Source organism: Sceloporus occidentalis, unplaced genomic scaffold (assembly GCF_023333645.1).
Source record: "Sceloporus occidentalis isolate IW3139 unplaced genomic scaffold, rSceOcc1.0.p SCAF_4, whole genome shotgun sequence".
Lineage (NCBI taxonomy): Eukaryota > Metazoa > Chordata > Lepidosauria > Squamata > Phrynosomatidae > Sceloporus > Sceloporus occidentalis.
The window spans coordinates 286418-309971 of record NW_028316984.1 but is presented as its reverse complement, the minus strand read 5'-3'; the positions used below and the strand labels follow the sequence as shown (position 1 = coordinate 309971).

The following is a 23554-nucleotide window of genomic DNA, read 5'->3' as shown; positions in this document are numbered from 1 at the left end:
TGGTTCTCACAGGCATCTGGCTACAATTCCTTAAGGCTAATCAGCATCTTCCCCCTTTTTAGGGTTCAGTGATCTCAGCAGTTAACACATTCTCAAAGCATGTGAGCCAAAGAAGTGGTTTCCTAAAAATAAAATATGATTGTATACAGACTTAAGGCTTACAGTTCAAGTGATGGAATAAATGGTTAAATGGAATGAGTTGATGCAAATTTAAACAATTTACAAATGGAATATATATTAAGGGTCATTTGAGTGCCAGATTCGTTTCTTTAAAAATGAAATAGCCCTGCATACATTTATCTGTTTTGGACTTCTGTCTAGACATGGGTATCAAGATGAGGTGTGGGTTTTTGATGAGTGAGTAGTATAATTTATTTTAACTAGGGCTTCGTCTACACTGTAGAAATAATGCAATTTGACATCATGTTAACTCCCATATCTCCATCTTACGGTATGTAGGGATTTTTAGTTTGTGAAGCATGAAGGAATATACTGATAAAACACTCCTAAGAGAGACTCATCCAACCTCTGCTTGAAAAGGAAAGTCGACCACTTTCTGATGCAGTCTGTTCCACTCCCAAACAGCTCTTTCAAACGTTTATCTGGAATCTTATTTCTTGTAGTTTGATTCCATTGATTTGCTGTGTATATCTTCTTTCCATAAGTTCAATATAAATAGTTTTATTTTGAAGAATATTAGTTACCCTATGTAACATCATTTTTCTTCATCTAGTTATTTAACTACACTCAAATATCAGATTTGTAATAAGTGATAAAGATATAATAAGATACACTTTCCAAATTGTTTTTATTTATGTGTGACTTTTGTGTTAACGTATTTTTGTATTCTTTTTTCTGTTGTGGATCTGCACATACATAGCACATATATTTCAATGATGCTGAAATACATTAGAAACACATTCTTCAGGAATGGAAAGTAGAATATTTATGACTTAATATCTTTGTCTCAGAACAGGAGCACTGAAGGGGAATGGGTTAGTTTTTCAACAATACTTTTTAAGGACTGTAAGACAACATTATTATTATTATTATTAACCTTTATTTATAAAGTGCTGTAAATTTACACAGCGCTGTACATACAATCTTTTAGTCAGACGGTTCCCTGCCTTCAGGCTTACAATCTAAAAAAAATGTAGAGACAACAATGTGTCAGGTTCCACAGCAGAAATGACAGGAGAGCATTCCCCCCCACAATGTACCAAAACAGGCTGGATCCTATCACTTACTGCATCTGAGTAATTTCTATTATTTATGCAGCTTATCTGATATCAAGCCAGCATTTGCACAACATCCAGCATAAACAGTATTGAGATTATTACGTATATAAATTGCCAGTACAATTGTATCATTAGCATGCTGATGCAACCACTCTGATTTCATGTAAAGCTGCAACTGAAGTAGTAAATGGAGCAGTAGAAGCAATGAGTTTCACTATGAATACTTTCTTTTCCCCACAACCCCACCAGTTCCTTTTAGGAAACGTTTATTAAGAATACTTTATTAGGAAATTTGCACTTTCATTCTTTAAAATAGGTTTCCAGTTGCTCCAATGAGCTATAATTTAAGGAGGCAACTGCTTAAAAAAGGAATCCAAAGTCCTGACTGTGTCTTGCCTTGGCCATTTGGCACTAGAGGCTGCATGTGCCCTAGATTTGCTTTAGATCTTTGCTGAAGGGCTGCCAAAAGGTGTGTGTGGCCCAAAAGAGCAACACTCTAATTTATCTGGGGATGCAGCCTTTAAAACAGTGAAAAAGTTTTCTTATTCTTTGAGAATGTTCTTTCTTTTTTTGTTTGTTCAGGTATCAGCAATGCTGAAGCGCGCCAGCCAGGTAAAGCACCTAATTTCAGTGTGAACTGGACAGTAGGAGATGTTGGTCTTGAAGTTATTAATGCTACAACTGGCAAAGATGAGATGGGCCGTGCATCACGTCTTTGTAAGCATGCCCTGTATAGCCGCTGGATGCGCATTTATGCAAAGGTATGTTTTCAAAAGTGGATGGTCCAGCACTATATGTACTAAGCATAGCCACTGGGGCTTTGATTCTGTCTTTTACTGGGCAAGCAATTCTCTCCAGAGTTGAATGCAGAAGGACTTTGAAATCCAAGAAAGACTAGATATAGAATTGTACACTCAGAGTAGGAAGGGAGCAACAAGGGCTATCTAATATTCTAGTCCAAGCCTCTGCCATGTAGGAGTAGTACACAATTAAAACACGCCTGAAAGATCCCAATGCAACCTCTGTTTAAAGACTGCCAAAGATGTAGCATCCACCATGCACCAAGATGGAGAATCCACCATCCACTGTCAACTCACTCTTACGATGAAAGAGTAGATGATCAAACTGAATCTGTCGTACTTGGGCCACATTGTGAGAAGGCATGACTCATGAGAAAAAACAATAATGCTAGGAAAGGTAGAAAGTTGTAGAAAGAGAGGAAGATTGCATACTAGATGGCTAGACTCCATTAGGTAGGTCATGGGCTTGAGTCTGCAAGACCTGAGCAGAGCAGTAGAGGATCAGAGGCTGCTTGGAGATCTCATATACAGGGTTGCCATGTGTCAAGGTAGACTTGAGGGCCACTAACAACAACAAACAATGTTTAGGTAGTGTCTCTTGTAATTTGAATCTTGTAATTTCTGTTGTTGCAACTGTGAATTACACAATATCTGTGAACCTGTTGCTGTGAATCTGTTCCCTTGTTTCAGACCAAATGTTCTCATACTTCAGCCTGGGATATAGCTATGCTGTATCCCTTTCAGGGGAAGCATATGGGATGGTAGACTTGAAAACTCCTTTCTTTCCAAACCCACCTTTGTGTGCTTAAGCATAATTCAAGTAACCCCTTTGAAATTGTTCTGTTCTCAACAGCTGTCTCTAAAAGGATTCTGATTCCTTCTAGGCTCTGAATTGAGAGATACCTTGAGGGTTGTCTTTTAGCCCAGATTACTTTTGTGTATGATTTTTTTAGGCTTCAGAGCCCTACAGTTTCATCTTAAAAATGCAACTGGGAAGAGAGGAGATGGGAAATTGAGATTTTGATTGCTTTGGGCAGGTGATAAAACACAGGAAAAGAATGAAACAGCATTTTGTTTTTGTTTTTTCTTGGCAATGGTTGTATAGTTGGACAATATAAGAAATCATATACTGGAATAATAATGAATTTGCTGTGGATAACAGAAACTCTCCTTTTTCTCCTCTCTTTGCTTTTTCCAGCTTTCCGCCAACCTACGTTCACAAGTCAGTAAACCAAACATGTACCATGAAACTAAGCAGGTAGCTGCTGAATATCAAACTGCCAAAGAATGTTTGTTTAAAGCATTTTTGAAGGCGGGGCTTGGAGCCTGGGTGGAGAAACCCATTGAACAGGATCAGTTTTCCCTCACAGTCTGATCTCTGGATTGCATTTCACTTGGACAAGGGACTATAGTGGAAACAACAATGTCCAGCATCAGCACTTCACCTATACAACTATAACAGCAGCTTTTAAACCTTCTTTTTTGGTGGGGGGACTTTTGACCAATTTTTTTCTGTTGTTGTTTCACAGAAGTATTAAAACTAATAGAAATATGAAGATACAAAAATTAGTTTGGAATCAAACAAGGTTGATTACCTTCTCAAGAATTGACGTCTGCAGGGGAAAACACAGTGCAACTCTCTTAAAGTGATTCATCTGGAGAGTTTACAAATTATTTTAATACATTGTTGCCAGGTGCATGATTAATGTAAATCACATAGGATGTTACACTACAGTTTGACTATGTGGTTTGAATTTGTGTTCTTTTAGAGCAGGGGTAGGCAACCTGGGGCCCGCGGGCCGGATGCGGCCCAGCGAGGCCTTGGCACCGGCCCCAGCCCAGTCCTGCCGCCGATTGCCGCCAGGGCCTTTGGGGAGCAATTGTCTATAGAAGCCTCAGAAACATGCATTTATATTAACATTTTTTTAAAAATCAGCAAATTTTTTCACGTGTCCTCCATTTTTTTTTAAAAAAGTGTCTTCCATTTGAAAATTTTGTCCTACATTTGTCCTGGTTTACTTATATATTTATTTTTTTTTTTTTAATTATTTAATTATTTATTTTTTGGCTTCGGCCCCCCAGTTGTCTGAGTGACAGCAACCCGGCCCCCGGCTCAAAAAGATTGCCTACCCCTGTTTTAGAGTCTAAAAGACAGCTAATTTATGTGCTTCTTTTAGATGTTTATTTTTTAAATTGATTAAAAATATAGGAAGGATACAGAATAGAAAACAAGCCTGGAGACTGGATAGCTAGTGTTCTCTGCTTCCTTGCTCTTTAAAAACAGCTGCTGAAAACTTTGTGTCTTTGATGTATGTACTGTATTTATTAATCTGTGATCCAATTTTTAACATGCTACTTTTTATTCTAAAGTACCTGTCGTCTCTTCCCACTTACACACATTGTGTAGTTATTTTTTTACCATTGTAAACTGGAAACAAAAAATATTTGTAATCTAACACATTTTAGACTTCAGTGTACAAAAAACAACTTAGATATAGATGGTTTGTGTTTCACAGGAACTCTATGGAGTACAACAGTAATATTACCAGTGATGTGGCAATTTCAAACATTTGTTCATTTGTGAGGAAATACGCTGTCTTGCCAAAAAAACCAACACAAACACCACAACTCCTAAAGGTTATTCCACAGATAAAAGCAATTTTAAACCGTTAGCTCTTCTGAGTCTTAACATATTTTCAGCCAAACTGTTGTGTCCGTTTGAGGCGACATTGCTTGACATGAATTTAAAGTGTTTGAAGTTTAGTTTTGTTTGATCCTCTAGTAATAGGAGTAAATATTGAGACCATCATATTTGTTTGCATTACCTTTGATCCACAGGCATGTTTATACAGGTCTGGATCTCTCAGGGACATTGGTTTTGGCTGAAGGAATTAGTAATGAATGATCTGCATTAGGCCTAGATCTCTGCAGAGGATGCTCTGGTCATAGTCATGGCTACTGCATCCACTGCTTGTGTTGCACAGACCATTGGCTACAGAAGGGTTCACTCTAATGTGCAGTGTGTATAGGTCATAGTGTTGTAGCTAGCTAATCTACAAAGCCAGTACTCACACGTGGCTCTCCTGTACACTGCCAGTGTTTCAGACAGTATTATCTCCACTCACTTGGCATTCCTCTGGCTGGTAAGTAGGAGGTAGAGGATGACCACAGAGTTTATTAAGTGGGCAAGCATAATACCTCAGCTTCTATATAATGCCCCACCAGAGAAAGTTAGACATAAACATGAAATCTTATTAGGAAATTATTTGAGCAGTTAATCTAATTATAAACGAAAGAAGAAATTCATAGAAATTTGAGCCTGATCTTATCAGCTCCATTCCACAAAGCATGTTGTGTACGTTTAGCAAACTGAATAATTCTCATTTGCTTAGAGCTGAATAATGCTTACATTTTGCTAAGCCAGTGGCAGGAAGTAAAGTTGTAATACTAGATGTATATCACATATATATTGGGCTCTGCTTGATGTGATGTTCATACTGAAAATATCACATCAGCTAAAATATTTCAAATATCTGTGTGGCTATGTGTAGTAGATAGAAAAGGTAGCTAGCTCCTCACTTTTCGGTATTTTCTGGGTACTACTGCCTACATAGTATTGTGGTGATAGATGCAAAAACTATACAGAGTTATATGCATGTCCAAGAAAGTCCTATGTGTAATTGGTTTACATCTTTGTTAAAAAGGAAAGAAAAATACGTTCAGTTTTTTTTTAAAAAATGGCTAAAAGGCATGATAGCAATAAGTTAATTAATACAGACACTGATAGAATAAATCAGAGTTTTATTATATGAAAGCAAATGTATATGGCATTTTTAAACATTAATGAACAAATTCACACAGTTCTGTGGCTTAAAAGATATATGACACAAGAAACACACCCATAGTGTTGACCCCACAAATAGTCCCATTGAAGCATATTCTAGTATAGAGGATCAAGGGCAACTTATGGACCACTCTTAAGGTAAAATAGATTGTTGCTAGGACTGACAACAAACACTTATGGATTGAAACCAAATACTTCGGTAGCTGGGTATGACTTGGGCATCGAGACCTCTGGTTCATGGAGTGAAGCCCAAGATGGAGGGGGGGGGGGTAAAGTGCCTTGGGAGGGGGCTATGGGCAAAGGTGTTTGTTTGGTAGGTTGGCGGGGGGCAGAGTTTGACAGACGATCCGTTGATTCTTGTTAAAATATATGTAGTTTAAAATGGGTGGTGAGAATCAGCTCAAGCAGAAAATCAATGGAATAACTTTGCCCTTTGGTTCCCTGGATGCTGGCTCAAAAGCATAACAAAAAAAATAATAGTTGGGCTATTATTGATTGATAGCCCTAATTGTGAACCTTCCTATGATTCTCGCTGTCGTGGTTTAACAGGCAAAATGCACTGAAGTGTGAAAACAGCACAATATTGGACTGGATGGCCCTTGCAGTCTCTTCCAACTCTATGATTCTGTGAATGTGTAGCTTAGAACATGTTGCACGCTTTTATTAGAGTGGTCAGTTTAGGACATAATGCTGAACCATATTTTTGTGTGGTGTGAATCAGCAGAATCAAGCTGTGGGCTCACCACCTGCTCTCCTATGCATGGTTACAAGGAGATCAGAAGTATATGCTTGTCTCTTCACCTAACCAGAGTTTACTACAGGGGTGGGCAAATTGTAGTCCTCCAGATGTTCTTGGACTCCAGTTCCTATCACCCATAACCAGAATAGTTAATGGCATGAGAAGATGGACCTTGCAGTTCATGACATCTGGAGGGCCAGCCTTTGCCCACCCACTTTTTTATTGTTATATCAGAACTGAAGTAAACTGTGGTTAGTTTAAACTTTGTTTAAGGATCCTGGTTTGATAACAGATCATAGTTCAAACTACTCATTTTTTTAAAAAAAAAAAAAATCTGGACACAGCAATGAATGTTTGGATCAAAATATTAGTTGAAATAAAATCGTTTTTTAAAAATGTTTTTAAAAAGGCATTTCGCCGATGTCTATGCCATTCACATTGCACTAAGAATAATTTGGTGGTAAATCCAAAACAGTTCCTTGCCTCCTCTCTGCCAGTGTTTGGTATTAAGTTCACAGCCCATTCCTGTACCTCACAGCCCTGTACTGTCATAGGCAATAAAAATGTGACATGACAAATTGAAATTTAATGAATGCATAATGCATTATGACTGATGCCACGGCCATGTCACAATAAATGTCCTACGTAGATCAAAGCATGACAGTGCATGGTAGAAATAAAAATTCCAAGATAGCAACAGCCAGCGTCAGTATTCCTGTTCCATACCAGTTATTAAATGTGTTGAATTAGGCTAGCCCATTGCTCTCATTTTATTTTGAGACAGTTTCTTCTTTTGCATGCTGATATTTCTAGCTGGGATAATGTGTTATGCTGCGGCCCAGTTTATATGAATAGTGTGAGCAAAATGTTAATTTATTGTATGGTTCACTGCAACAGGACTGGGAATTAAGCACCTATATTTGTAAAGAGAAGCCAGCATGGTTTGAATGTTGGATTACAGTGGAGACCAGGGTTTGAATCCATGCTCAGCCGTAGAAACCTTCTGGGGCAAGTAACACTATCTCAGCCTCAGAGGAAGGTAATGACAAACCAACTCTGAGTGAATTTACCCAAGAAAACCTGTGGTAGGATCAACTTGAAGGCATAGAACAGCAAACCTGTAAAGAAAGGAATTCAGGAGGTAATGTCTACTGAAAGGTCCTTTCAAATAGATTCTTATATAAGCCCAATGCCTTTGTGAATTGGTTGAATGACTCCTCTAAGTGTACCTGCTTTCTATTTTGATTTCCCTGTAACTGACAAGATAAATCTCAGTATCACGACGAGGTGCTTTTTACATCACAGGCAGAAGAGAACAGAATTCTTTTGCTTCTCTGCCCCTAAAATCCTAGTTCTTTCCTCCTACAATGAAGACTGAATGACTGGACATACTTAGTTAAGGATGTTGCTATAAAAGTGGAGGTTTATTTTTAGTTTATTTTTTTTAAAAAACTTCTCCAGATTTTGGAAAATCTCCGCCTTCCCTCAAGGGAAGCTCCTTTTATGTCTTTGCAGATTAAGCACAAATGGTTGGTTGTAAAAAATATAACAACAATCTCCTGATATTGTTTGAGAAGAAAGATATGTGGTTGAAATCCAAATGTTTCAATGAAGTGGGTCCTCCAATAAAATGGATACAACTACCCTTGGAGCCTGGCTATTGTGTTTTAAATATAAAAGGCATTCTAAAACATCAGCAGGATAATTGTAAGTGTGTGTGAGGCCACTAGCACTCCAGTGAGGTACTGTTATTGAAAGCAGCTTTGTAACTTTCCTCTTGTGCATTACAGTATTTGAGTTTTCAAAATGACTGGTGGCCGTTCAGCTTCTGCTTGACTGTCTCCAGTGAAGATAAGAGCTTCCCTTGCAACTTCAGAATGATTCTGTTCCATTTTTGTACTAACTTAGGACATCTGTGATAATGTCGAGTTGAAAATTGCTTCCCTGCAATTCCCACCCAAGTTCTATCCAGTGAAAAAGTCTGAAAGCTGAAATCAGAAAAGCTTCTTTGAGCTCTTCTGATCTGTGAAACCTGCTGTTATCTCTCCCCTTAATCTTCACATCAGATCTAAACACCCCTCACATTTTCAACTGTTCATCAACGTTGTTTCCTCAACCCTCACCATCCTGATTTCCCTCACTGGCACATGTTCTGATTTATTAACATTTTCCTTGCCACCCAAAATTGGGCAGTACTCCACATACATCATGACCAGCATAGTACAGAATCGAAGGTATGCCATAATACCCCAGCCCCCAGGGGCAGAAAATACTTTCAAATGAACTGACAGACCTCTTTGCTGCTGCTGTTGGGATTAACCACCATAAATGCAATAGCTTTGGTAAGATCACTTTTATTCCTGTCTTTTTTCGTGTGCCCAACCCCCTCAACTGAATAACAAAAAACCCATTACATGGGACGTGGCTGAAGCTTGTTTATAACTTTTTAGAAGATCCTAATAAGTGCTATAGGAGAGTGCTTTACCCATGTGTCTCTGACTGGGTGTTCAAACTTTTAACATATAAAAGTTTGAGAAAGTCTCTGTCTCAGACACTCATTCAGCAGCACTGTTCTAATACATCTGAGGGCACCAGGTTGGAGAAGGCTACTATCCATATTTACCCACTGAATTTACTGGGGCTGAACTTGGAGTAGATACACACAGAATTGCTCTACATGTGAAGTAAAGCAGTCTTCTCTTGTTTGGTGAGGTTTCAATAACAAGATTATCCACACAAGCTTCTGAAAAGGCCCTCTTTAGCCATTGTAGGAGAAGAAACTCTTTTCAGATGGAAAAAATGTTCATTAGTTAACTCATGTGATTTTTCTCGCTCACTTTTCAGGAACCTATTGTAATGAACCACAAACTGAGACTGATGCCTGTAATAAAGACTTGACCCCTTTGCCAAATGATCTCATTTTGGAATCAGACCATAAAAGGGAACAAGAACATGTGACCAGCAGTCGTACTACAGATTCTTCCCAAGTCAGTTTCTGCTTACCTCCAATAGGTAACCAAGAGTACGTTCTTAGTAGGAGGGAGACAAGGAAGGCAGAGGTGTGTGCTGAAAACAGCAAGTATGAAAGAGGTCAGTTACTCAAGATAGGCAAAATCCTTCTTTGAGGGAGGCCACAAGTTAGTAGTGGATGGAAAACTTGCCTCATGGGGAGCCAAGTCCCTGGGGCCCGTTACAGACGGGCCTAATAGTACGGCCTGGGTCCATACTAGGGTTAGAAAGGGTCGTCACTTCTTGACACCCCTAACCCTAGTACGGACCTGGTCCGTACAAAATGGCGGCACCCGTTCTACACGGGGGCTGCCATTACGACGTCACCACTGTGCTGCCTCCAAACAAGGTGGTGCGGTTGTGATGTGCCGTGTGAGGGCACCTAGAGCGCCCTTGCTGCGGCATGGGAAGGAGCTCCGAAACGGAGCTCCTTCTGAGGTTTGCGTCCCTGGCACAACCTTTAGATGGCTGCACCAGGGACGCAAGGGAGACCTTTTCTCCTCCCTGCCGCCATCAGGTGTCCTTGGGGCATGAAGCCCCAAGGACACCCCTTTCCAGGCCGTGGGGAAGCGGCCTTTTGCTGCTTCCCCACAGCCTGGAAAGTGGCAGATCGGGGCCTCAGAGGCTGCCGTTCTGGCAGCTGAGGCCCCGATACAGCGGGGAAAGGGCCGCTTACAGGCCGCCCCAAACGGTCTGTAACGCTCCAGAATCACATGACCATTGGCCATTTTGGTTGGCACACTGTGGGAGCTATACTCAACCACAGATTTTTATCATTTTATGTAAAGGAAACCATTTTACTATGCCACTGTATATAATGGAACTTAAGCACCCACAGATTTTGGTATCCACAGCGGGTCCTGGAACCAAACCACAAACCCCAGCAGATTCCAAGGGCCTACTGTAATTTGTCCAAGCTCTGGTAGTAGAACACATGCTGTAGATGTTGGATGTCCCAGGTTCAGTCTTCTCCAGTGTCACAGGGATGGGAAAGATGTAGGGCTGGAAAGGACAGCTATAAGACTAAACTATTTAAGATGGTTTCCATAGGGGAGATGTAGTGTTCAGATCACCCTATATTTGGGGAGGGGGGAGGAAATTATTTCTTTCTATATAAATTGCAAAGAAAGTAGCAACATCGACTTGAATTTTTAGGAACTGAAGTGAAGTTTGTATATTTTATGATCTGTTGGTGAATAAACAATTAGCTTGGGTTCATAATGTAGATGTATTTAATTTTGCTGTGCAACATTATGAACAGGATAAAATCATGGCATGTTTTCTACAGGTACACAAAAGTATTTGCGAAAATACATATGTATTGTAAACTTAAAAATTGTTTTAATTATAATGGTATCTTTCTCCCCAAGGATCCATAGAAAGTATCATTTTGTCATAGCCTGAAACTTTCCGGTGTCAACAAACTAAAAAACTTGTGTCTTCAAGTCATTTCTTACTTACGGCAATCCAAAGGTGACCCTATCATGGGGTTTTCTTGGCAAGATTTATGCAGAGGGGGTTTCCCCTTGCCTTCCTCTAATGGTTGTACCACATGAGCCCTGTAGCTGCAGCACTTGCACTTGCCAGTGAAACCAGAATTATACATGTTTGTACTCACCGTATCACCACACATTTTCATAGTCGTGTAACTGCCAGCATTGCACTCTCTTCCTGACTCCCACTTAACCTTGCCTCTCTTAACTTCACCTCTCTATGACCTATCCTGTGCCCTTTATTTTATTTTTATTTTCACCTTTTCACACAATTCCAGAGCTCTGCTACTGTGATTTAATTTGGTTTTTTTAATAGAAAAGAAAAGAAACAAGGGAAGGAAAAAGTAACCAGTAAGCTTGGGAATAGTGAGGAGCGGGCAAAGAGGAGAGGACACTGACCTGACATAACTGCCAATAACATGACTGCCCCAACTGTGACATTTCCCACCTAGGGACTTGTGCTATTGAGAGCTCATTGACAGGGTTTCCCTATCAATAAAAAGGGAGACCCAGCATGGTTGGGTGACACAGCAGGTCAGCTATAGGTTGGAGGCAGTATCGTGTGACAAGTATAAGCCAATTTTCCCAGACCTAATTACAGTTTAAAAGGGTGTAACTCACCCAAGATGACCCAATGAGTTTCCATGGCTGAGTGGGGATTCGAATCGTGGTCTCCAGAGTCATTGTGCAATGCTCAAACCACTACACTACACTGGCTCAAAAGCACAAACTGGAGGATGTGAGCATTGATGCCACTACCTGTCACATGCTAAGCAAGTGCTGTACCATTTGAGCTAATTTCCCTCCCCTACAATTCCAGAATTACCTAGAGAAAGCTGCAGATGTTAAAATTTATTTGTTGTGTGTGTGTGATGTATATATTTTATTTTATTTTATTTATTGAGAACCAGCTTGGTGTAGTGGTTTGAGTATTAGACTAAAGTTCTATGAGACTAGAATTCAGTTTTGCACTTAGCCATGGAACTCCATTGGGCAGCCTCAGCCACAGATGAAGGCAAAGGCAAACCCCTCTGAACAAATCTTGTCAAGGAAACTCCTGTGATAGTGTCACCTTAGGATCACCATAGGTCAGAAATGACTTGAAGGCACACAACAACAATATTTATTTATTACATCTATATTCCACCTTTTTTAAGGGGGTGGAGACCATGAATGTGGAGAATGAAGATAGTGCCGAAAGAAAGCTTGGAAAAGTTATTATGATTTTTAGACAGTTCCTTCTAGAATCTCCCAGCTAGCATGGCCTTGAGAGCTGTGTTCCAAACATTTGATTTTTCAAAGTTCAGCTATGAACATAAACACTAAATGCAAGTAAAATAATTTAAGTGGGTATTCATCAGAAAGAAGTAACAAGAGGTATAGAACCATTTTGGAGTTTGGAAAAGTTGCAGTTCCCATTTCATTAGTGAGATCGGAGACTGTCTCATAGGCAGAGAATTGTTTCTAGGCAGTACATTTTGATAACATTATTCTCTGTGTCCCCTCTTCCCTTTCCCCCCTTGTTCTAAAGAATGCCATAAAGGCACTTCACTCAGCAGTTTCATCAAGTGTCCTGATAGAGAAATAATCTGTCCATCGGTCTTGGGATCCATCCAAACTACTGATGATCCCCGGCAATTTGGACTGATTCCAGATGAAGAAGGTAAGGACAGAAAACTTACTGTAGTCTCTTGTCCAAAAGAAACAGATCACACGTATAACTTAAACATCAGACAGCCCAGATAAGTAGGTTGGCCAGATCAGTGTGCTTTGCTTAGACAATACTACTTGTGTTAATACAGACACAACTGCAAGAATGTGTGCGTTTGTATGTTTTGTTGGAACTTGCCCAATACAAGCAGTGTATTTTCATCTTCATTTTAGCAAGTCTCTAAAAGGAGAAAGCAGCTCATTTATAATCTGGTCAGGTCTTTCTACTGAGTTTCAGCCAGCCAATATGAGTCACCCAAGCTTCGGAGATGTGCTTTGATGCAATCCCCAGAATCTGACTGACATGTTTTTGGTTTATAAGCAGGAATGGCGCTCTGACTCTCCCTCCTCTCCCCTTGTACATGCATATACACACACAATGGACAGAGCATTTCTGTGCTTTGGCTGACAATGACAGGCACCAACACTGCCCTGCAGGAGCAAAGTGAACGGCAGAACACATGCCAAGAACTACAGATGCTCCCTGGGAACATATCAACTCCAATCATGGCATTGCTTGCTGGCAATTATCTCTCACTTTATCAATGTGCAGATGGAGCCAAACAATGTGGAATCACGGCAGAGTATCATATGGAGTCCTTTTATCCCGCACATAGACAGAACACTAGCCAGCAGATATGAATGCATCACAATGTCATTGCCTGTGCAAACCCAAACACAACAAGGAAACAAAAGTCTAACATCTGATGTGCCAAGATTTCTTGGAAACAAGAGATGAAGTTTTATTGTAGCACAAGCAGTAGTGCCATCAACAGTCACCTTCTGAATGGGGAAACAAATAGCCTGCACAAAAGAGACATTCCCATCACTACTCCCAGAGCTTGGAAGAGTTACTTTTCAGAGTATAATTCATCCAGATCCTCCTGGTGGATTCTGGAGCATATAGTCCAAAATGTAGCTTTTCCAAGCTCTGCTAACTACAGCCAGTTCTACAGTTTTGTCAGGCTGTGGGCATCCAATAAGAAGTGTTAGGATTCTCCCAAATAAGAAGTAAGATTACCAAACATAATAAGGGACGGGGCTGCTGTACCTTTAATGGTTGTGTAGAAGAGTGAATTTCAGTTGGTGCTGTTTGTAATGCAATGACACCCATATCATTAAAGAACCATTAAATGTGCAGGAGCCCTGTCCCTTATTTACCTGACAATCCTAATTAGGAAAAGAGGGGTATCACATTGGCTGTATAAACACATATTTTTATCATGGCAAAACTGCTCACGTAGTTAAATACATAGCATGCAACTGAGCTTTGTTTTCTTGCTTTACCAAAGGAAAAACCTGTGGCATTATTTAGAACGTGGTCACTGTACACAGTCTGCAGAGGCCTTGAACCTTTTCTCTGCAGGCATTTCACCCCCTAAATTAGTCCTATTCCTGTGCAAGGGCTAAAAGAAGAAAAGAGGGAGGGGGGTAGTTTCTTATCCCAAAGATATGATGCTTTCAGGGATCCACAGCACAACTGGTAAAGGATAGTGTTGAGATGATTGCAGATCAGTAGAAGAAATCAGATGGAAGCCTGTCTCTGCTTTGACTCAGTTCCCATTCTTGGCAGCAAGGATGACAGACTACAACTCCCAGAGTCCCCCATGCTGAGCAGAGGGAACAGTATGAGTTTCGCTATTCTCCAGTTAGAAAAAAGCTACAGGTTGAGTCTCTCTTAAATAATATGCTTCAGACCAGTGATATTTTGGATTTTAGATGGGGGGGGGGGTTTCACATGTATTTGCATATAATCTTGGCGATGGAACTCACATTTAAACACAAAATTCATTTATGTTTTGTATACACCTTATACACATAGCCTGAAGGTAATTTTGTACAATATTTTTAATAACTTTGTTCATGAAACATATATGTGTACATTGAACTATCAGAAAACAAAGCATACCTCCAAGGTGACCCGAAGTAGCTTTATTTTGGCTTGTCTGTTCGGGCCCTTAGTCTATAGCAAAAGTGATCAACATAGGTTTTTAAATGCACCACATAGGTTTTTTTAAAAAACCATTCATGCCCCCCAAGTATCTTCCAGAGAGCACAGAAGGACATTCTGGCGTGGCCTTTGCCCCCACCCTCAGCTGGTTTAAGCCCAGGAAGGTAATTTCCTGTAGTAAAGAAGAGCCCAGAAAGGACCACAAACATGGCAAAAATGCATCCCCCCACCCCCTTAAGGTTTCTCAGGTCAAAAAAGTGATTTTTTTTTTTTTTGCAGGGGGCGGTAGCCTTCCAGAGTGTTCTGGGGGTCCATGAAGCTCCCTAACTCCAACGGTTGTCCACCCCTAGAGCAAGTGTGGGTCACTACAGACCTTGTTCTGCAACTACCAGAATTCCTTTTCATTGGCTATGCTGGTTTGGGTTGATGGAGTTGTATTCCAACAGTATCTAGAGGGTTACACTTTGAAGCAGGTCCCGTCTGATCTTGGAAGTTAAGCAGGGGTTAGCCATGATTAGTACTTAGATAGGAGACTACCCACAAATATCAGGCACTGTAGACTATATTGCTAGGAAGCAATTGATGCAGTGGCTTAGTGGTTTAGATGCCAATTCTGATGATTGGAAGATTGCTGCATGATAAGGTGAGCTCCTGTCACTAATCCCAGCTTCTCCCAACCTAGAAGTTCAAAAGCATGCACATTCAAGTAGATAGTTAGGTACCACTTCTCAGTGGGAAGTTAACAGAGGTTGGTGCAGTCATGCTGGCCACATGACCGCCAGAGCAGTCCTTGGCCAATGCTGGCTCTTTGGCTTAGAAATGGAGATGAGCACCACCCCCTACAGTCGGTTACGACTAGACGTTCATGTCAAGGGACTACCTTTACCTTAACTGAGAAAAACCACCTCTGAGTATTCCTTGCCTAAGAAAACGCTATGAAATTCTTGGGGTCACCATATGTCAATAGGTGCATGCAGGTGCATTCATAAATACACACTATGAAATACTCACACACAAACACACATACTTTGCACACTCCTAGTCTAGAAGCAAGGTGTTAAGAATATTGAATGGAAAAGGAGGTTAGCTTGTTTTTTGAAAAAATGGGATTTGGGACTGATTTGAATGGGGTCATGATAGGACAGAGTTTTTAAAATGTGGTTTCCTTTCTCCAGATCTTTAGCTTGATTTGTTAAGATCCTGTTCAGGGAGCACTTAACTATAGTCATTAGGGAATCGAGAGGCCTGGGGCTTTGATCAGTGCCCATAATGCTGCCACCCTGGATCTATTATGCTTCCTGGCTCAAGCAGTGAGATTGCACAGCTTGAGCAATTAAATTCTCAATACTTTGGCTATGTTTGATGGATTATAGTAATGGCTTGGTTCATTAATGCTTGAGTTTGCCTTTGTACTGCTCTTCCTGGGGGAAATTTTAAAAATATATTTTATATATTTAAGCAGCTCCCAGTCCCCAGAAGCTGCCTTGCTTGGCAGTCAAACCAAAACAAGAGACATTCTCAAAATGCTCCTGTACTCCAGGTAGTTCCATGAATAGCCTGCAACTGCCATACTTTATTTGCCCTACTTGTTTTTCACCTGGTTTTAAATTTTCCCCTCTCAATTCTAAGCTTTTATTTCTAAAAAAACAAAACAAATGCAAGGAGCATAGTCATGGGGCAAAATGTCTATAGTATAACCAATATGAGTAAAGGCACAATCTTGCCAAGTGAAGGAAGCAGCAAATCAAAAGCCAATGCAGTTGAGCAAGGCAAGTGGCACTGGTTTCAAGACTACATAAAAAAACAATCTAGCCATCATGTTTTCACTAGATGTAGGTTTGAACATTTTTTAAAGGTAGCCGCATGTAGAGCACATTACGTCTGAGCTGGACGTAATTAAAGTGTGAAGCCTTGTTGCCAGATCTGCCCACCCTAGAAAAGGGCACAACTGGTGCACCAGCCAAAGCGGAGCAAGGCACTACTACTTCAGTGGACTTGGCCATCCGGGAGCAGTGAAGGATCTATGAGCAGCTCCAAACTACAAAACTGCTTGTTCAGTCCGATCCCGAACAGACTGTAATCCCAGCACCAAACTAGTTTTTTTTTTACTGACCAATATATAAAGTGAAGAGGAGGGAAAGTATGGTCAGTTCTATGCAGGATTTTTTTTGGATTTTTTGGTCAAAACCCACTATGAGAAGTATAAAGCAACCAACAATAAATACGAACACTGAATGAATGGGAAAAAAATCATGTTATCCACTTGTGTGGAGTCAACTTTTACCTACTGCATATACTCATGTATAAGTCTAGAAATTTTAGTCAAAAAGTTGACCCAAAAAACTGAGTCAACTTATCCATGGGTCAGTGTAAGTTCTGTACTTTAACTCTTATAAGAAGGGAACCATCCCTTGGTGAAAGGCAAAAGTGTAATCTCTCCTGAAAGCACTGCCCTCTCTCTGCTCACTCATCCATCCAGCCTTTAGTGGGAGCACTAAAGTGGGAGTTATGCCTGCTGGAATTTTGTTAAGTTCTTTTGCATCATTTTCCTTTGCTTCATCCTGTAGATCTTTTGTTACATGCTCTTTTATATCTTTTTATATCTTTTAGATCTTTTATACATGGGTCATATAAAAATCCATACTTTTAGCCCCAAAGGCTGCCTTCAACTTATACATGAGGCCAACTTATAGTTGAGTATATATGGTATTTAATGTTCCACTAAACATAAATGGCTATCTGCTTATATCCTAGAACCATTATAGATTTAAACATTCATAGAATAACCACAGGAAGCAATAGAGCCATGTGTCAATGTGCTCAATACAGTGGATCCTTGTTATACGCTGGGGTTTGGTTCCAAGATCCCCCGTGTATAACAAAATCCGTGTATGCTCAAGTCCCATTAAGTATAATGACATAGCAAAATGGTGTCCCTAATAAAAAATGGAACATCAAGGTAAATTTATACTTTTTTGGAACATTTTCAAACCGTGTATGCTTAAATCCGTGTATAAAAAATCCGTGTATAAGAAGGGCCGACTGTACATGGCTGCTTTCTTTATTATAGAGATAGGCCAATGGGTTTCAGCCTATGTATTTTTAAATGACTTTCTTCAGGGGCTATATAAAACACATAAAAATGATTATATGCTAAAACATAATACTGTGTTATATAAAAATATAGAAGCAATATGTATTAATAACATATTCTCTTATTTGCACATATTGAGTAATGAATGTGTCACTGATAAAATTTAGTGACTAATGAGTAATACAGTATGTTTTAAACTTAAAGTAACAAGTCTAACTCTGCAGAAAAGAAGTGTCTGCAGAGAGCATAAGCTGGCTAAGTGCTAGATTGATTGAATGATTGATTATATCTAAATCTGGGAAGCACGTTGGGAAGCAAGGGGGGAAAGGAAGCAATTGCAGTTACCGGAGAAGTGCTGTGTATTTAAAGATATCTGTTCTGTCTTTCATAGTAAAATTCCAGTGTTGTACAATATATCTGTCTTCACTTTGTGAAACAGCACACTACACTAGCAAATGTACATTTGCTGACTAACGTTAGCATGGGAGGTTGGAAGTGCAGCATTATCAAGGGGAGAATCAGTTAATATGGGACTCCCTCCCACCAACTGCTATCCTGGCCTCTTCCGTTCATTTGTCTGGCATCCTTTAATTTGGGGGGGGCTGAGGGCTAGCTGGAAGGAATTAGCCAAAGAGGAAGGGCTGAGGTAGCAGTGGAGAATTGTCCACAGAGAAAAGTGTTAGAAACCCCACAGAGCTACTAACATTAGCACTCAGAAATGAAGGACAATTGTATGGGCCAGTAGGTCCTGCAGAAGACCCATCTTTGCTGACACATTGGCTTTCTTTTAAAGTATTTCTGTGTTTTAAAAAAATTACAGGCTGAAGCTCTGAAGAGAATACTGGGCCATATGCCATCTTACTTTCTCTAGAATACCTGCAGACCCTGATGCAGTGGAAAACTGATCTCAATTAAGAGATAGATGGGCAGACTTTGGGCCACTTCCAGCAATTCTGGAGGTGTGCATCTGCCGCTGTACTCAGGAGCTGAAGTTCTGATAGGGCTGATTCCAGAGCACTGTCTCTCCCAATTTCTCTCCCACATTTCGTCTGTATAGCCACCGACCTCTAGCCTTAATGCAACAGAATGGATCCTACAGAGCCATTTTTTAAATGTTATCTCTTAAAGATAGTTCTTCCTTCACATTATTGGAATTTCATTGGTGGCTGCGGCTCTACAGTCAGTGAAACTAAAAATAAAATGTATTATGCTTTTTCCCCTCTGCATTTTTCAGCTGGAATATACTTCAAGCTCAACATTCATTAATGAATGTCTTCTGATTTTTCATGCTCCAGAGCATCTACCCTTGAACTCATGGCAAACAATTAACATTTAATTAAGTATTCACAGCAGGGTATTAGTTCCCTTAAAATCCAGTGGTAGCATGTTTACACAAAATCCTTCCTTCTCTGCTTCATTCTATTTAATCATGGTTATCTTTATCTACACTCCTAGGGTTGCAAATATTTCCACTAAGATTAACAGGATCTGGCTCAACAATATAATCTTGAGACTGATAAAGCAGACACTGTGGTATTTAATGACTTGGTTTTTCGGATAACTTATTTAGCTAAATTTGAGGACAATAGTGGTTCTTTGCAGCATGTTCATATGTCACTTTAATCATAATGAGATTTCAGATATGCTATCTTTTTTTGCAATGATATGTTCAAAGCCTTGAGGTGTTCCCTGTTCTATATTGGGAAGTCACAGCTGGGCAACTCAAATCATTTTTAAGATATAGAGGACCGTCTTCTGCTTTGCTTCACAGCTGCACTGAACATAGGGCCAAGTAAAGTCCTCTGCTCCAAGTAGAAGTGGAGAGATTCCTCTCATGTCCTGGTGCTCTGAGCTAGCCTTGACCCCAGCAGTACCCTTTGCTGTGAATGGCAGCAGCAAGTTCTTTCCCAACCCTGTTATCTGAAAACCCTTTTAACTGGAGAAGCCAGGAACTACAGCTGAGACCTTCTGACCTGCATACAAAGTGTGTGCTAAGCCACCAAGAGATCAGTCCTCCCCTTGGGGCAGGAGTCAGAAATTTGGATGGGTCCAAAGCCCTATTTTCTTCCTCCACTGGGATGCACACAGAGTTCAGCGGAAGCCAAACAAAGGCTTAGAACAGTGGTCCCCAAACTGTGCTCTTTAAGGGATTTTGGACTTCAGCTCCCAGAATTTCAGACTATTGCCCAACATGGCTGAGGCTTCTGGGAGCTGAAGTCCAAAATCCCTTAAAGGGCACAGTTTGGGGACCACTGGCTTAGAATGATAAACTCTAGAGTTGGAAGGGACCCCAAGGGCTATCCAGTCCAACTTCCTTCTGCTATGCAGGAAGACACCATCCAAGTCCTCCCTGTGACAGATGAACATCCAGCCTCTGCTTAAAGCCCTCCGAAGGAGACTTCACCACACTCCGAGGGAGTGTCTTGCACTGTTGAAATCCAGGCCAGTTGCTCCTCTCTCTCATCAGTCCTGGAAAGGCTGGACTCAGCTCCAGGCAAGGAGAACAAGACGATGGGAGAAGGTGACACTAGCAGTTGTTGCCACAAGCTGCATCTGCACTGCAGAAATAATCCAGTTTGACACCACTTTAACTGTCATGGCTGATGGAATTCTAGGAATTGTAGTTTTGTGATACATTTAGCCTTTTCTGTCAGAGAGCTCTGGTGCCACAACAAAGTGCAGTTCCCAGAATTCTGTAGCACTTAGCCGTGGCAGTTAAAGTGGTGTCAAAGTGGATTATTTCTGTAAGATAGATGCAGCCCAAACTACCAAACAACCCCCACCCCCAAACTGGAAGGATGTAGAAGTCCACCTCTTGTTTTGAAAAAACAGAATTTGGGGTTTTAACTAGTGGATGAGGCCGCTATTTGAAAGGTGAATTACCACTCCTCGAAGTAAAAAAGTTCACCCTTTTTTGCCCCACATAAGGCCTTCTGGGAAAAAACAGAACAGTGCTGGGGCTATTTTGGGCTCCCAGTTTGCACTTCAGCCACCACACCTTAGATCAACAAATGTCAGACAGCAAAGAACTTCAACAGGACTTAGGATGGATGGTCTGATTTGTGGTGCAGTGTTTTTGTTCCAGGCCTGGAGGAGCTTATTGCTTGGTGTTTTAAATCAGCTCCAGCCTGCCGGGCTGCAGCCAGGACCAGGGCTGGCTCATCTATAAAGGTGAACTAGGCAGCTGCCTAGGGCAGCAAAATTTAGGGGCGGCTTGGCAGCTTTTTTTTTTTTTTTTTTTGGTATATTGTTTTTTTGCATAAATCAAGGGGTGAAAATAATTATGAGAGGTGACAGGGGGTGCCAAAATATTTATTGCCTAGGGTGGCCAAATACCTAGAGCCAGTCCTGACCAGGACAGGATGGAGGCAGGGATTATAACACACTAAATTGCTGCCAAATCGCCAGCTGCCATCAGCCCTGGTCCAAGCCATGCTCCACCAGCACTTTTTAGAAGTCAGAAAGCTTTCTGGCTTCTAAAAAGTGCTAGCGTAGGACAGCTTGGACCTGGCTGGGATCCAGGCTGATGGCGGCCAGCGATTCGGTGGTGATTTAGTGTGCAATAATCCCAGCCTCCATCCTGCATCCCGGCTGCAGCCTGGGAGCCTGGAGCTGATTTAAAATGCCAAGTGATAAGCTCCTAAGAAGGGGTAGGGAAAGTGTACTTCCAAAGGGAGTGTGGGGGACCACTTTTCACAGAAAAATAATTTGAAATGTATTCAGGATAGGGTTCTTCAGAATCCCTGACTATTGCCTATGCTTCCTTGGGCTTATCCCAGAGTTAGGGAGAGAGCAAAGGTTGAGAGTTACAGCCCTAGAGGAATTGCCTTGTCTCACTTTCTTACATTATCTTCTTCCTCCTCTTCCTTATTACTGTCACTTCTATTAAATTGTGCAGGTATTTCTTGTACAAGACTTTGCTCTCTGCCATGCTTGGCTTTTAAACTGAATTATTTTCCCCTCTGATTTATTTGTTTGGTGAGTGCTATTTCCTGCTTTTATATGCCTGCCCTGGTTTTGGACAACCCCCTCCTCCCGGAATCTTTCATTTGGTATAGGAAGGAACAATTTGGAACATGGAGAAGAGGAGCAGAAGCCAGTGAGTCTTGCCTTGTCTTTCAAAAGCCCTTCTTGGATTTTTCCTATTCTTGTAGGCCATTTTAGCAGAACAAATACAAGTCTTAAATCTGTTCCATTTTTTTTTACTACTTAACAGTGGAATCCATTATCTTTGGAGGGCTGTTAGACTAATCTTGAGCCTCTATTAATCTTGTTTAAGGCACTGTAGTGAAGGAAAGAAAGGTATTTTCCAAATAATCCTTCCCCCACTCCATGCTAAACATACAGCTGTTGCTTCAATCACGTCCAGACAAAGCTTTTGTCATGTAGTCACCTTGTCTCCTTCACATAATTTTAGGAGGGGTCATATAACATCATCTTCCATTTGTAACCCACTCCTGTGTCTTCCCACAATTTCTTTTACTTTATTTCTTAGCACACAAAAATATATATTTCAGAAGAGAAAGATAGAATGGCTGCATAAAGTCTTTTGATTCGTACAAGTAGAGTCCTATGGAAACACCAGTTCAAGGTGTCACACATGCCTCTCTTATGGGAAACTGCACTTCTCAGTGGACAAAGATAATTATTTTTCATCTGGGAAAAAGCAACTTTCCTCCTGCTTCCTCCACATAGCATGCCTGTTGTAACCATTGACTGTGTTGGGTCTTCTTGGCTAGTTCCTGTAACTTTGAAGCACTGAACTGCGTGATCATGCTACATGATCACTGACCTACATGATCATGCAATACAGTCGGCCTTTCTTAAACACTGATTTTTTAATACACGGATTCAAGCATCCACAGTTTGAAAATGTTTTTAAAAAGTATAAATTCCAAGTATCAAACCTTGATTTTCCCATTTTATATAAGGGACACTATTTTGCTATGCTATTGTATTTAATGGGACTTGAGCATCCATGGATTTTGTTATCCACGGGGGATCTTGGAACCAAACCCCAGCGGATAACAAGGGTCCACTGTATATGTGGGATGTGGATGTGAGTGGGTATGGATCTTTGTTTTTCTTTAATTTATTTTGTGTCTTTCTCCAATATTTTCAAGGATGAGGTGCTTCTTTTTTCTGCCCATGACCACAGTTCTTCCTCTTTTTAGTTAGAAGAAAGGGTTGTGTGTCATATCCACAGCATTTAGTCTTCAGCACAAATTTTCTTAGTGAAAGGTTGATGGTCAGACCAGATCCCATTGGATCTGAAGAAAAAAAGATACAGTCATGCTGTTAACAGAATTCCTTGATACCAACTGTGTGGGGGACCAATTTTCACAGCTGTTGTGGTCTAGAAAAATAAACATCCAACCAATCTCTGGCAAAGTTCATCATCCTTTATTAATTATTGGGATAAAGATAACTCTGCTGAACTGCTTAATTTAGAAATTCTGAATATCAAATAGTGCTAAGTAATGAAATTTGTTCATGAAATTTGTTCTGGTGCTGCATGTTTGTTTGTTATATATGTATGTCTATTGGAATAAACCATGAAGGGATGGATGGTTGGATGGATAGATAGATAGATAGATAGATAGATAGATAGATAGATAGATAGTACTAGGATAGGAGATATTAAAAGAAAAAAGTAAAAAGATTTTTAAACTAAAA

At 40.5% G+C, this 23554-nt stretch overlaps 2 protein-coding genes across 2 annotated transcripts in view; both read left to right on the top strand.

The window, feature by feature from the left end:
• LOC149313379 (double-stranded RNA-specific editase 1-like) overlaps positions 1-4431 on the top strand; it is a 32791-nt gene extending 28360 nt beyond the window's left edge. The window contains exons 7-8 of the mRNA XM_089521555.1: positions 1821-1999; positions 3237-4431. Coding sequence (XP_089377681.1) covers positions 1821-1999; positions 3237-3413 — 356 coding nt within the window. The 3' untranslated portion in view covers positions 3414-4431. The remainder of the gene's footprint in view (positions 1-1820; positions 2000-3236) is intronic.
• A 2138-nt stretch (positions 4432-6569) lies between these two features.
• LOC149313378 (uncharacterized) overlaps positions 6570-23554 on the top strand; it is a 62376-nt gene continuing 45391 nt past the window's right edge. Inside the window, exons 1-3 of the mRNA XM_089521541.1 lie at positions 6570-6663; positions 9466-9711; positions 12655-12786. Of these exons, the coding sequence (XP_089377667.1) occupies positions 6570-6663; positions 9466-9711; positions 12655-12786 (472 nt within the window). The remainder of the gene's footprint in view (positions 6664-9465; positions 9712-12654; positions 12787-23554) is intronic.